Here is a 14531-nt window from a genome sequence, read left to right as displayed (position 1 = left end):
GATTTGGGGGCACCTACTGACGTGAAGATGGGTTTGCGGAAGTGCATATATTTGGAAATGTCAGCGGATTTGGGGTTGCACACGGATTTTGGGATTTGGTAGACTTGGAGGTGTTCATGGATGTTGGGTGCGCGCATATTTCACGGTTCTCAGGATGTGGCTGTTTCGTGAATCATAAAGTTATTTCATTTATAGATTTTTTTTGACAATAAATGCAGTTTGAACGTTGACATTTGTTCTTGCTAAATTATTAAGGTGGACCTGCTTGAAAGGATGCTTGCTGTGGTATAATCTGATGTGTGTGTTGGGGTGTCAGCGGGTTTAGGTTGCACATGGAATTGAGGTGCACACTGATTCAGTGGATACAGGTTTGGGACTGTGCGCTGATTTAAGGAGACGTCAACGAATATGCGGGTGAACACACATGTGGACGTGTGTTCAGTCTTTGTTCTTGCTACTTTTAAAGTGGAGACAGCTATTTTGTGAAGTGTTTGAAATCCTTCCTGCTCTGGGATAGACTCATGTGTTGGTGTACCACGGATTTGGGGTGCGCTGGGATTTGGAGATGTGGGAATAGTTTGGAGTTTGTCAGCGAATGTGTGAGTACACAGGTATTTTTGGGGTGTCAGCAGCTTTGGGGGTGCACACTGACTTGAGAGTTGAATAAGTGTGTGCTGGTGACCAGAAATTTTTTGGGTGTACACGATTTGCAGATATATGCAGAGTTGGGTGTGTTGACTTTGACTTTGAGGAGCTGTTGGATTTGGAGGTGTGTCGAATCTCAAGGTTGTTTCCTTTTTAGATAAACCTGTTTTTAAATGGAAGCAGCCATTTTGTGAACTATTTGAAATGATTCTTGCACTTCGATAATCTCCTGTGCATGTGGGAGTATCAGCGGGTCGGGAGCGCAACGGATTCGGTGGTGCAGACGTATTTGAGAACATGCGCTCATTTAAGAGTGTTTTGGGGAATTTGGGGTGCACAGGGATTTGGGAATATAGACAGGAATGGGTGTTTTCAAGCTAATATTGGGGGTGCATGCGGACTGAGGGCATACATGAACCTAGATCCAAACGGATTTCGAGGGGCACACGTATTTGTGTGTCGGTGCGAATTTGAGTGTGTGCAGAGATTTGGGAGTGTTTGCTGATTTCAGGGTGCATGCGGATTTTGGGGGTTCAGTGGTTTTAGAGCATACATTGGGGTGTGTATGTATTTCAAGGTTCTGAGGATTCGGAGGTGTGACGACTATCATACCTGTTTTATTTAGAGTTAATTTAATAATACAAACATTTTGAATGTTAACGTTTGTTCTTGCTAATTTCTAATGTGGGGGCAGCCGCTTTGTGAACTATTTGAAATGATTTTGCTCTGAGTTGATCCAATGTGCAAGTGTGTCTGCTGATTTGGAGCTCTGGCGAATGTCAAGTTTATTTCATTGGATTAATCATGAATGCAATTTGAATTTTGACCTCTGCTCTTGATTTTTATGGTTCAGGCAGCCATTTTGTGAAGTGTTTCAAATGAGAGTTGGAAAGCATGTACAGTTTGCCAAGACAGATGGGAAGGACTGAACCGAGAGGATAAATTGAACTCGAGGTCTATAGATACGTGCAGAGTCAGGCAGGGTCAGGCAAAAACAATGGGTTGATTCACACAGAGACACAGAAACACGCTACACAGAACTGTACTTTCATATCTGCTTCTCCAGCACTCCGCAACACATACGCGGTGATATGATTAAAACATACTCAACTCACAACTAGACTGCTGAATTTCATGGCCATGTATTAGGGTTAAGGGTGGGTCCTGGACGAGCACCGAAATGTTCTGACTGTGACGAAGTCACTTAAGATATTGGAAGGCTTTGTGGATATGAAAGTGTTTATTCACCATCACACGCAGTTCCTTTCTTGGCGACCCCATCGTTAGAGTCCGCCAAATACAAACTATTCCAACAGTTTACACTCGCGAGGAGAATAGTAACAGTATGTAATTCAATACAATTTTACAAGGTGCAATGACGTAAGTTATTTCAATATTATTTGTCTCTTAAATGTGTCCATTGAAGTACATATCTACAGTGGAAGCACATTTACAGCGGCATACACAAGTTTGGGACTCCAGGTCAAAATTTCTGTTACTGCGAATAGTTGAGTAGAAAATGAACTGATCTCCGAAAGTCATAAAGTTACAAATGAAACATTCTTTTCAACTTTTTAAGCAAGATTAATGTATTTTTTTTTGTACAATGGTAGTATGAAAAAAGGGAAGGAGCATCATGCAGAAGTTTGTTTACCCCAAGTGATTTGAGTTCTCAGATAAGTTTTACCAAGGACCCAGACTTTAATTAGCTTCTTAAGGCTATGGCCTAATCACAGTCATCATTATGAAAGGCTAGGCGATACAAATTTCAAAGCTTTATTAATACCCTGACCCCTCAGCTGCTCTAAACAGCTTCCTAGCACTCTGAAAATAAAAATAATTGATGCCCACAAAGCCGCAGAAGGCTATGAGAAGTTAGCAAAGCGTTTTCAGGTAGTCGTTTCCTCAGTTTGTAATGTAATTAAGAAATGGCAGTTAACAGGAACGGTGGAGGTCAAGTTGATGTCTGGAAGACCAAGAAAACTTTCCGAGAGAACTGCTCATAGGATTGCTCGAAAGTTAAATCAAAACTCCCCTTTGACAGCAAAAGACCTTCAGGAAGATTTAGCAGACTCTGGAGTGGAGGTGCAGTGTTCTGCTGTGCAGCGACACCTGCACAATTATGACCTTCATGGAAAAGTCGTCAGAAGAAAACCTTTCCTGCGTCCTCACCATAATATTCAGCGTCAGAAGTTTGCAAAGGAACATCTAAACAAGCCTGGTGCATTTTGGAAACAAGTCCTGTAGACTGATGAAGTTAAAACTTTTTGGCCGCAATGAGCAAAGGTAAGTTTGGAGAAAAACAAGGGTGCAGAATTTCATGGAAAGAACCTCTCCCACTGCTAAGCACGGTGGTGGGTCGATCATGCTTTGGGCTTCTGTTGGAGGCAATGGCAACAGTGGCAATGAATTCAATTAAATACCAGCAAATTCTGGAAGCAAACATCACACCGTCTGTTAAAAAAAGCTGAAGATGAAAAGAGAATGGCTTCTACAACAGGTTAATGATCCTGAACACACTTCAAAATTCACAATGGACGACCTCAAGAGGAGCAAACTGAGCGTTTTGCCATGGTCCTCACAGTCCCCCGACCTAAACATCATCGAAAATCTGTGGACTGACCTCAAAAGAACAGTGCATGCAAAACGGCCCAAGAATCTCACAGAACTAGAAGCCTTATGCAAGGAAGAATGGGCGAAAATCCCCCAAACAAGAATGGAAAGTCTCTTAGCTGGCCAGAGAAACCGTTTTCAAGCTGTGATACTTCCCCAGTACTGACCATGCCCGGCGCCCAAACTTTTGCTTCGGGCCCTTTTTCTTTATTGTTATTTTGAAACTGTAAAAGATGGAAATAAATTTTAAAAAAATCTTTGTTACAATATTAAAGAAATGTGTGATCCTTAACCTTATGACTTTTGGAAATCAGGTAATCTTTTACTCGCTTAGCTATTCACAGTAACACAAATTTTGATCAGGGTTGCCCAAAGTTTTCCATGCCATTGTAATTGATAAGACACCACTGAAGGTTCAGTTGCCTTTGTTGGAACAAGCTAATTCACACAAACAGTCTAAACATTGCACTGGTTAATTATTTAATCGCAATATGTCACCATGGGGATTGCACCTGCCATACGTAATTGGTTTGTAAATAATTTCAAAACATTTATTTTTAAGTCTGTTGAAATGTGTCCCTGTGGAGTCGCTACATGGTATTTAAACCCTTGGCATGTGTTGCCTGAACATTTCATTCCGAGAGATCGCCTGTAGCACAGGGGGACAGATCACTCGACAGAAAAAATGTCTGGAATGTACTATAGGTACAAGAGTGTGGAGAAAATATTGTACGTGTTCATTGCCGTCATCGGAGTTCCTGGTGAGTGAGCAGAACAATTCATGTTTGGTATTTCTGTGTGTTAACCATGTGAATCTGTTGATGACCATTGTACAAATATTTGTCTGAGATATTCATCCTGTCAGTTCACACTCTGATTTTGCATATTTAATGACAAGCGGAACTAAACTCCTGTCTCTCATCTAACTCACGGGATCAACTCGAACGTTGTTCTTGCCTTCAGTGACACCTCGTCCGGAGTTGTCCCGGTGTGGGGACAGGCAGCTCTCCCGCAAGCTGTGACTGGGAGGGGTTTACATTGTAAAGTTCACTGTTTCTGAGTTATTGATCAGAGAGAACCCCTGGTCCTGTGTTTCATGTCTCCCTATGGAGTCTGTCACAGTCTGATCTCACTACCTGTCGGTCAATAATTGGGTCTGGTCACCTGAACCAGTGTCCACGGATCTGCTGACGAGAGTTATCGAATTGAACTGCGCTGCGGAATTAATCCATTAACGGAGCCACTCAGTCTCAGGTTACCAAGCTGTTCCTGCTTTCCCTTTGAGACGCGTCGTAAATTGCGGCACCGCTTCGTCCTGTAGAAAAGTCTTGGCTCTAAACCAGAGTTTGTTCAATCCCATGTATGCTGCTTGACCTGCTGAGTCCCTCCAGTATTTTGCGTCTGTTGCTCCCCTCGGTATCCCTTCTCGGCCCCAGCAGACGCTGAGTTTCCAGAGGCCTGGTCAGTCACTGTTAAATCAGTAGAACCGGTCGGATCAGCGACCGGAATCGGGATCAGCACCGATCGTTGTTGTTCATGCAGATCGATTTTATCGCTGACGATTCTGCACACATTGTCTCATCTCCACACTGAAGAAGGCAGGTCAGAGACAGTGTGACCCGTGTCTGATGTTTAGATTAGCAGCCGTTCGTAGACTCTCCTGATCTCCTGATCTTTAATTGAAACCCGATCTCTCTTGAGGAATGTGTTCAGTAATGCCCAATGTCTCTCTCTCCCTCCCCCTTCCCCGTCTCTCACCCCCTGTCCCGCCCCTCCCGCCACCCCCCCCCCCCCCCCCACACACACAGTGAATTTAGTGGCGATTGTGATCCTGTCCGGGGGAAAGTGCGGGCTCTCCACCTGCACCACTTGCTACCTGGTGGCCATGGCAGCGGCCGATCTATTCAGCATTGTCACCCAGGTCATTTTGTCACGACTCAAATGGCGTTACTTCCCGGACAGTTTTCTGAGCATCACCCCTGTGTGCAGTGTTATCGATATACTGACGTTCACAGCCACAGACTGTTCTGTCTGGTTCACCGTCACTTTCACCTTTGATCGGTTTGTTGCCATTTGCTGTCAGAAGCTGAAAACAAAATATTGCACCGGGAAAACTGCGACTGTGGTTCTAACAACAACCGGCGTACTGTTCTGTCTGAAAAACGTTCCCCGATACTTCGCATGGGAACCCCGGATGATAATTGACAACGTACCGTGGTTCTGTGAGATCCCAGACAACATTTTCACTGACCCCGGGTGGGTGGGTTATGACTGGTTTGATACGGTTTTAACTCCGTTCCTCCCTTTCGCTGGGATCCTGCTGCTCAACGCTCTGACAGTCAGACACATTTTAGCGGCCAGTCGGGTCCGTAAGGGGCTGAAGGGTCAGAGCAAGGGGGAGAACCGCAGTGACCCGGAGATGGAGAGCAGGAGGAGATCCATGGTTTTACTCTTCACCCTCTCCGGCAGCTTCATCCTCCTGTGGATAACAATTGTTGTCAATTTCATATATTATCAGGTCTCAGGGAAAGGATTCGATTTCAATGATTCTGAATGGATTTTTCACTACTTCGGGGTTTTGCTGAGTGATTTCAGCTGCTGCACAAACACGTTTATTTACGCGGTGACTCAGTCAAAATTCAGGGAGCAGATAATTAAGGCGATGAAATATCCGGTCACCTCGGTGCTTCATTTTATTAATAAAAACGCGTCCTGAGCACAAGCCGGAGGCGGCCGCGGTGTCTCCAGTCCGGACTCCGGCTCCTCACATTCACCGCCTGATCTCCCATGTGTTATTCCGGGTCCGACTGTCCCATCGACCGGTTGGTCTGGGTCATTAGGATAGTGTGTTGCTGGGGAGGGGCTAAGCACCGTCCTACTCGTCGGATGTCAGTCAACGAAGTACTCTGGAATGCCAGCCACCCATTGGTCTGTAGATATGTCCATCTATCCCCATTCCCGCCCAGCAACCTCACAGACCGACGTTCCCACAAGACAGCAGGGGTTCTAGACTGATGCTGGTTGGCTAATCACACCAGTTTTCGCATTCCCCTTGGATGATTGGCTAACGTGAATAAATAGGGCGGGCTTTGGATGCATGGCCGTTGACACTCCAACTTAATGTCCGTTCCCACCACTAGCTGGACTGGAATATGGTGCAAGGAAATGGGAAATAAAACCCTCACTGATTTTTTTTTCTAATGAAAACTAAATTACCCCCGAAAATCCTATAGATTGTACCTAATGAAACCTAATACAGTGAATTAAATTAAACTCATTGCCACAACTGAAATGAAAGATTTCCACCCCCATCGATTGCAATGAAATCTGGATTTGATTTCTATCTACCTGATCAGCTTCACCCGGAGACAGTGTGTTCAAATGCTTCATAATGACAAAACCTACACAACCCAGTATAAAGTTTTCCAACACGGCGGAAGGAATAACTCATTATAGTAAGGCCAATTCACGTCGTATCAATATAATTCCTTCCGTTCTGTTTTTTACCAACTTCTCCCATGAAACCAACACTATTCGGTATCTGTAAATGCGTCTTTCCTTGTACCCAGTGCCCCACGAGATTTCCCATATGCTCCGAATTCTTAACCCTGCAAACCCTGAAACAGGTTCTCATTTGCAACGTGGAAGGCCTTTATCCACAGTTGAACTTTTAACAGCTTTTGTAACTAAACAGTCAACCCTCTCATTCCCCTCAGTACCTCCATGTGCAGGATCCCATCAGAACAAACCATATAAACCAATACTTTGCGTATGGAATAATGTTTGATGAATTTCCGACATAAATCTGACCGTCTGCTGGTGTCCAGCTAGTTCCAGACTGAACGAACCGTTTTAAAATTAATCAAAACAGAAAATGGCATCTGAACAAATTACAACTTGACATGGACAATTTTCCTCCACTCAGAGTAAATTTAAATGATGGCCTCATATTCTGCTGCTTATACTGATAAATGGTTGATAAGTTGCTTCTTTATCGTTACCTTTAATGCTGGCACAAAAAAAAAACACAGCCATACCGTCATTCCCCGTTAAATTGCCTTTTGATTCCTCTGCAACAATGGTTAACATATCAAAATAAATTTCTTTAATATATTGATGAACCAGCAGATCCCCAAGCATAACAGAGTCTTTGGACTTTATTAAAATGTGAGACCTAAAATCAACTAGTCAGAGGCAGAACAAAGTGGGGTTTCAGAGAAGGTGACAGTGCGCCATATTGCATAATCCAACAATCTCATCTTCCCAGCCTGATAAGATCCCAGCCAACTAAATATAAAAAAAACACTTTTCGTATGATGTTCCCAATAGTCCTCTAACACAACTTTAACAGGGTGATCATTTATTTGCCCCCCCAAATTAATCCAGTATGTTAACATCAACGGCAGTTTCCGCAATTGCAAGGGCAGTTGTCACATTTCAACCAGTACAGCCGAAACAGGGGGCGAACTTACTACACCACAACACATTCCTAAAGCCTGTGCTCGTATCACAGCCAAGCATTTTAAAGTTGAAAACGAAGCTGATCCTGCGCCACACAGCCATAATCAAGAAGAAATCTATTTAAACAAATAAAATGGTCATCAGATTTTCATGTCCCCAGAATACCCACATAGACACTTGAAAATATTCATTGCTCCGTTATATTTATCAGTTACTTTACTGATATGCTTCTTCCATATTATATGTTCACATGCCTGGAAAAGAAACGTCTTCAAGAGTTTGACTATAGAATTTCAAATCAGCAGCAGGTCTATTAATCCTCTATGTAAAACACATAAATTGTACATTAGCCACTGAAAACTTAAATCCTTATATATTTGCCAATTGTTCAAACGTACTAATTGCTAATTGCATCCAATATACGGTATAATTGAAATTGCTAACTCTAATCCATAAAGCCCTATCATCTACATGTAGTGATTGACATACCTTAGTGACTATCTCAGAAAAGTATCATTAATGACAATATTTAATAATAAGTGATTACAAGTACTGCCTTGTGGTTTCCCAATCTTTATCTGATAAAAACACAAATGCAACTGGCCCACCACACTAGCACAGACCGTCCAAATATAAAACTCAGAAACAATTATGCAATCTCCCCCTCAATGCTCACTTCCATAATTTAATCAAAAGCTTTTCATTCCAGAAACATCATATGCCTTTTCAATATCAAACATATATTGCTATCACATCTATATTTTACTGTGATTTGTTTATATTATCTTCAAAACCTAAAACTGAACCCACTGTCATACGACCATTCCGAAATTCATTCCGCTATATATTTCAATCGCACGATTACCATATGTTCCACACGTGTACAAATTGTGATGTTAAATTTTACACCTACAACTGCAAGGATTTAGAATAGGCACTACTGCTGTCACTTTCCATGGGGAAGGAAGATGGCCTAGCCTCCAAATACGATTCAAAACTGTTACTATCGCAATAGAGTTGTCAGTCAGATGTCCAATCATACAATAGCATACACCATTCTTTCCTGGAGACATTTGAACTGCATTATTAATAATCCAAGCTCAAACAAGAGAAAAATATTGCAGCTGCTGGAAATCCAAGCAAACACGAGTAAAATGCCAAAGGAACTCAGCAGGCCAGTTCCTTACTCCTCTCCTGCTGAAGTGCCTCGGTGCAACACGTCGACAGTACTCTTTTCCACAGATACTGTCTAGATTTCTCTGATCTTCCAGCATTTTGTGTGTATTTCCTGCATTAATAATAACCTTTTGACATTCACAGAAAGAAAACTGTGTATCAGTGATTCTCTCATTGCCACAGCTGGTTTCCAACACGTCAGAGCACTCACTGAGAACCTTATCCCTACATTGTTTAACCTCTTCACTTACATTGTCTTTATTATGAATCGCAGCTAATGACCCAGCCAGTAACACAACCTTCCCTGTTTCAGTAACAATCATTTTACCCACATCAATCTTTCACAACCTTTACTGCTTTCCTCACCCCGGCCTGCGCCCTTTTATACTTTACAGAAACTTTTTAACCTTTCTAAACGCCCCGTTTCTTTCCCTAAGTGGACGAGATATCCGAGCAGCAGAATTCACCACATCCTTTATAAACATCACACTTTATCCAGCAGTGAAGTATCTTCAGCGAGAGAGCTCTAATGACGACACATATCCTCTGACGTCAGAGTCGGTTCTCTGAATAGGAACACTATTAATATTCGCTTCGACGCCTCAGTGAGTCCGTTCTGTCGGTGTTTGTGGTGGATGAAAAAAAGCGTTGCTCCCTAAGCGAACACTAATGACTACAACTCCCAGAAGGCCACACGACCCGGCTAGTTCGGCAGTTGTTGCCGTTTTCGCGCCGTGTCCGACGGGCGAAAAACATAGAAACATAGAAAACGTACAGCACAATACAGGCACTTCAGCCCACAAAGCTGAGCCTAACATGTCTGTACCTTAGAACTGCCTAGGCTTTACCCATAGCCCCCTACTTTTCTAAGCTCCATGTACCCATCCAGGAGTCTCTTAAAAGACCCTATCGTTTCCGCCTCCACCACCACCGCCGGCAGCCCATTCCACGCACTCACCACTCTCTGCGAGAAGAAAAAAACTTACCACTGACATCTCCTCTATACCTACTTCCAAGCGCCTTAAAACTATGCCCTCTCGTGGTAGCCATTTCAGCCCTGGCGAAAAGCCTCTGACTATTCACACGATCGATGCCTCTCATTATCTTGTAAAGAAGATTTAATGCTCCTTTAAATTTATCAATTATTTTACTGACATGCTGCTTCCATGTCAGCTTATTATCCATCCACACGCCTGGAGAACTTACCACTGACACATCCTTAAGAGTTTAATAACATAATTACAAACCAAGTGAAGGTCTATTAATCCTGTTTGTAAAACACATAATTTGTTTTAGCGACTGGAAGCTCAAATCCTCGTCTATTTGCCCACTGTTTGACCTATTAACTGTACATTGCAGCCGATGTACAGTAAAATTGAAATTACTGCCTCTAATCTATAAAGCCACATCGTTTGCATACAGTGATTTACCCACCAGAGTGCCTATCTCTGAGAAAATATCGTTAATCATAATATTAAATAATGAAGGGCTACAAGTACTGACTTGTGGGGTCCCATTCTCTACCTCATAGAAACACAAACATACTGTGCCCACCCATACCTGCATCCAAATAGAAAACTGAGGAAAATTATACAATCTTCCCCTTACTCCTAATTTCCATATTTTAATCAAAAGCCCTTCCTTCCATAACATATAATTTCCCTTTTCAACATCAAAAAATACTGATTTACAACATCTTTATTTAACTGTCCTTTCCTATAATCATCTTCCAACACTAAAACTGAATCAAATGTCATTTTACCCTTCAAAAATATACTCTAACGAAACGCTACATCACCACTCTTTCCAAAATATAACTCAAGCGCTCGATACCATACATTCCATCAGTTTACATAACTGAGACATTAACGATTTAAGCTCAGAACTAGAAGGATCTGCCAGGATCTGCCACTACTGTTGCCATTTCTCATGAGGGAGGAAGATGCCAAACCTCCAAACAAGATTCAAAATGTTAATATTTTCACAAGAGAAAATTACATACAATTACAATTACATATATCACCATTTCCTGTGGGCACCTGACCTGCAATAATAGAAGTCTTCTTAAATTCATGCAAAAAAACTCTACATCAGTGATCCAGCTGACTTCCAACACATCAGGGTATTCACTTAGAAACTTATCCCTACATTGTTTAACTTCTTCACTTAAATTACCTTGTTTACAATTCACAGCAAATGACCCAGTCATTAACACAACCTTTCCTGTTACTGGAACAATCATTTTGACCCATTAATCAATACTGGAATATTATGATCCTTACAAATCACCGCACTTTCTTAATCATTTCCCAAACATCTCCTGAGTTTAATACCCCTTCCAACGTCAGCGAGTTCAGCGGGTTGCTGCTGTCGGTGGTCTCCGGCCTTGGCGTTCACGAGGACGGGCGTGGTTCCCCTTCGATTCCTCGATGATTCCATTCCGGCGACGTCTGTGGTGGCTGAGGAAAAATGTACTTGCAGGGAGCGAGCGAGCGACAAGGGAGGCCACATGACTACAACTCCCAGAAGACCCTCTGATGACAGAAAATTTGGGGGTGTTGTGGAGAGTCTAGAGAGTTGTCAGAGATTACAGCTGGAAATAGATGGGATGCAGAACTGGTCTGAGAAGTGGCAGATGGAGTTCAGCCCAAATTAATGTGAAGTGTTTCATTTCGGCAGGTCAAATTTCAACACAGGATATAACATTAATGCTAAGACTCTTGGGGCAGCGTGGAGGATCAGAGAGATCTTGGGGTCCGTGTCCATACGACACTCAAAGCTGCTGCGCAGGTTGGCAGTGTTGTTAAGAAGGCGTCTGGTGTGATGGCCTCATCAACCGTGGGATTCAGTTCAAGAGCTGCGAGGGAATATTGAAGCTATATAAGGCCTTAGTTACACCCCACTTGGAATACTGTGTTCCGTTCTGGTCACCTCACTAGGAGGATGTGGATACTATATAGAGTGTGCAGAGGAGATTTACAAGCACGTTGTTCTTGGATTGGAGAGCATGCCTTATGAGAATAGATTGAGTGAACTTGGCCTTTTCCCCTTGGAGCGATGGAGAACGAGAGGTGAGTAGACAAAGCTTAACAGGATGCTGCTCGGATAAAGTGAGACTGGACAATCTAGGGAATTAGTTTCTCTGGAGCGGCTGAGGCTGAGGGAGGTCTGACAAATGTTTACAGGAACGTGAGAGGCACAGGCAGAGTGGACAACCGGTATTTTGATCTCTGTGGAGGAAACGTCTAATACCAGAGGGCATGCACTCCAGGAGAAAGGGGAAAAACTAACTCATTGGTCCTTTTTCAGTATTTATGTGTTTTGAAATTTTGTGTAATTTTGCATCTTATCTCCACACAGCTGCTGTTAAAAAATTAGAAAAGACAATAATTTTAAAAATCTGACTCAGAATGTTTCAGGGAGATTTGCGTTTCAAGTTTTGTTTTTCATACCCATCGTGGTGAGTGTCTGGAATGAATGTCAGGGGTGGTGGTGGAGGCAGATGTGATAGAGGCTATTAGATACCACATGAATGTGAGGAGAATGGAGTGATGTGGACCTTGTGTAGGCAGAGGGATTGGTTTAGTAATGCATGAAATGACCGTTTCAATTGGTTCAGAATCGGACTAGATCCCCGCCACTTAATGGCTGAGTTCGGTGGGCGGGAATGGGAATAGATGGACATATCCACAGACCAATGTGCGGGCGTCATTCGGGAGTAGTTCTTTCACTGACATCTGACGGATCCAATGAGGTACTGAGTCTCCAGGCTGGGTCTTTGTCCCTTCCCTCACACTCACTCTCCTCATGTCCCGGAACTGCCGGTCGCTGGGACGGTCTGCACGGGAATAACACCTGGGAGTTCAGGCGATGAATGTGAGGAGCTGGAGCCCGGACTGGAGACACTGCGGCCGCCTCTGGCTTGTGCTCAGCACGGGGCTGCATTAATGAACTGAAACACCCAGGTGACCGGATATTTCACCGCGCTGATCCCCTGATAACGTCTGACAGGCGCAATCCCCGCTGTGAGATATTGTATTTACATTAATGAATTAATATTTAGACTATTTCTGGGAGTAAGTTTGTCCCAACAAAGGTGTCTGATCAATTGAATATGCTTCCACTGTAAATCTGCCTTGAGACTCGTCACGGCTGCAAATCAGCAGCCACCCTTACATGCACGTTAGGTTACTCCAGAGCAAGAACCATTTCACGCAATGGCTGTCTCCATTTAAAAAAAAAGCAAAAACAGAGATCAAAGTTCATATTGCATTTATTATTAAAGTCTGTATTAACGGAAAAACCTTGAGATTCGAAACACCTCCAAATTCACCGGATCTCCCAAGTCAGTGTGCACCCCGATTCCGGCAACACACTCACTCTTCACATATCTGCAATCGGGGGGCACCCATAAATCTCTGCACACCCGCAAAACCATATCCAACCCTCAAGTCAGTGTGCACCCCCAAAGCAACTGACACCCCAAAATCCCAGTGCACTCACAGATTCGCTGGCATACCCCTAAATCTGTACACATCCGTGAAGCCGCATGCGCCCCCGAATCTGTAGGCGCTCCCAGATTCACCGACAAATCCGGAAATATGCACACACCCCTAAATCGGTGCGTATTCTAAATCCGTGCATACATGACTATCACAGAGCAGGAATCATTTCAGACACTTCACAAAACAACTGCCTCCTCCTTAAAAATAGCAAGAACAAAGTTTAAATTCCAAACACACGTCCACATGCCTATTCCCCATATAATCATTGACATCCTCTTAAATCTGCCCACCTCCCCAAGCCTGTCCTCACCCCCGTGTCAGTGGGTGCCCCAAAATCCACCGACTACACCATATTCGCTGACAAACCCCTATGGCTGCGCACATCCACAAATCCCTGTGTACCCCATATTCGCCAAAACATTCCTAAATCAGCGCAATCCTCCAATCTGTGTGCACCCCGAAATCCGTGCTCACCCGAACCTGCCAACAGGCACGAATCTACCGACATACACAGATTGGTACGCAACCCAAACCCGCTGACTCCCCCACATGCACATCAGATTATCTCAGAGCAAGAATCATTTCAACTAGTTCTCAAAATGTCTGCCTCCAACTTAAAAAAATAGAAAGAACAGAGGTCAAAGTTCAGGTTGCATTTATTATTAAACTACGCATCAACCTTCAAATTCAAAATGCCTCTAAATTCACCGGGATTTCCATATCTGCAAATCTGTAAACACACCCGAATCCGTGTACATCCGCAAACCCGCATGCAAACCCCAACTCAGTGTTCACCCCTAAGTCAATGTGTATCCCCAAATATATACACAACCCCAAACCTGTCGAAACCCCGAAATCCACCCACATACCAGATCTGAGAGCACCCCAAACCTACTGACACCCCGAAATCCACCCACATACCCAGGTCTGTACATACTCCAAACCCGCTGACATCCCCACATGCACATTAAATTATCACAGAGCAAGAATCATTTCAAACACTTCACAAAATAGCTGCCTCCACCTCAAATCAAATAGCAAGAACAATGTTCAAATTTCAAAGTGTTCTTAAACTATCTGTAAATGAAACAGCCTTGACGTTCATTACACCTCTAAATCCAAGGACTCCCC

General features: G+C 43.4%; 1 protein-coding gene across 1 annotated transcript; it reads left to right on the top strand.

Annotated features, from left to right (window-relative positions):
* Window positions 1-1930: 1930 nt before the first annotated feature.
* LOC140185357 (probable G-protein coupled receptor 139) lies at window positions 1931-5974 on the top strand. Its single transcript, XM_072238740.1, has 2 exons — window positions 1931-1988; window positions 5067-5974. Coding segments are annotated over exons 1-2 (909 nt in total). The 5' UTR covers window positions 1931-1987.
* The last annotated feature ends 8557 nt before the right edge of the window (window positions 5975-14531 follow it).

Source organism: Mobula birostris, chromosome 20, assembly GCF_030028105.1.
Source record: "Mobula birostris isolate sMobBir1 chromosome 20, sMobBir1.hap1, whole genome shotgun sequence".
Lineage (NCBI taxonomy): Eukaryota > Metazoa > Chordata > Chondrichthyes > Myliobatiformes > Myliobatidae > Mobula > Mobula birostris.
Note: the sequence above shows the minus strand (reverse complement) of the source record. Positions and strands in the feature narration are given on the sequence as shown.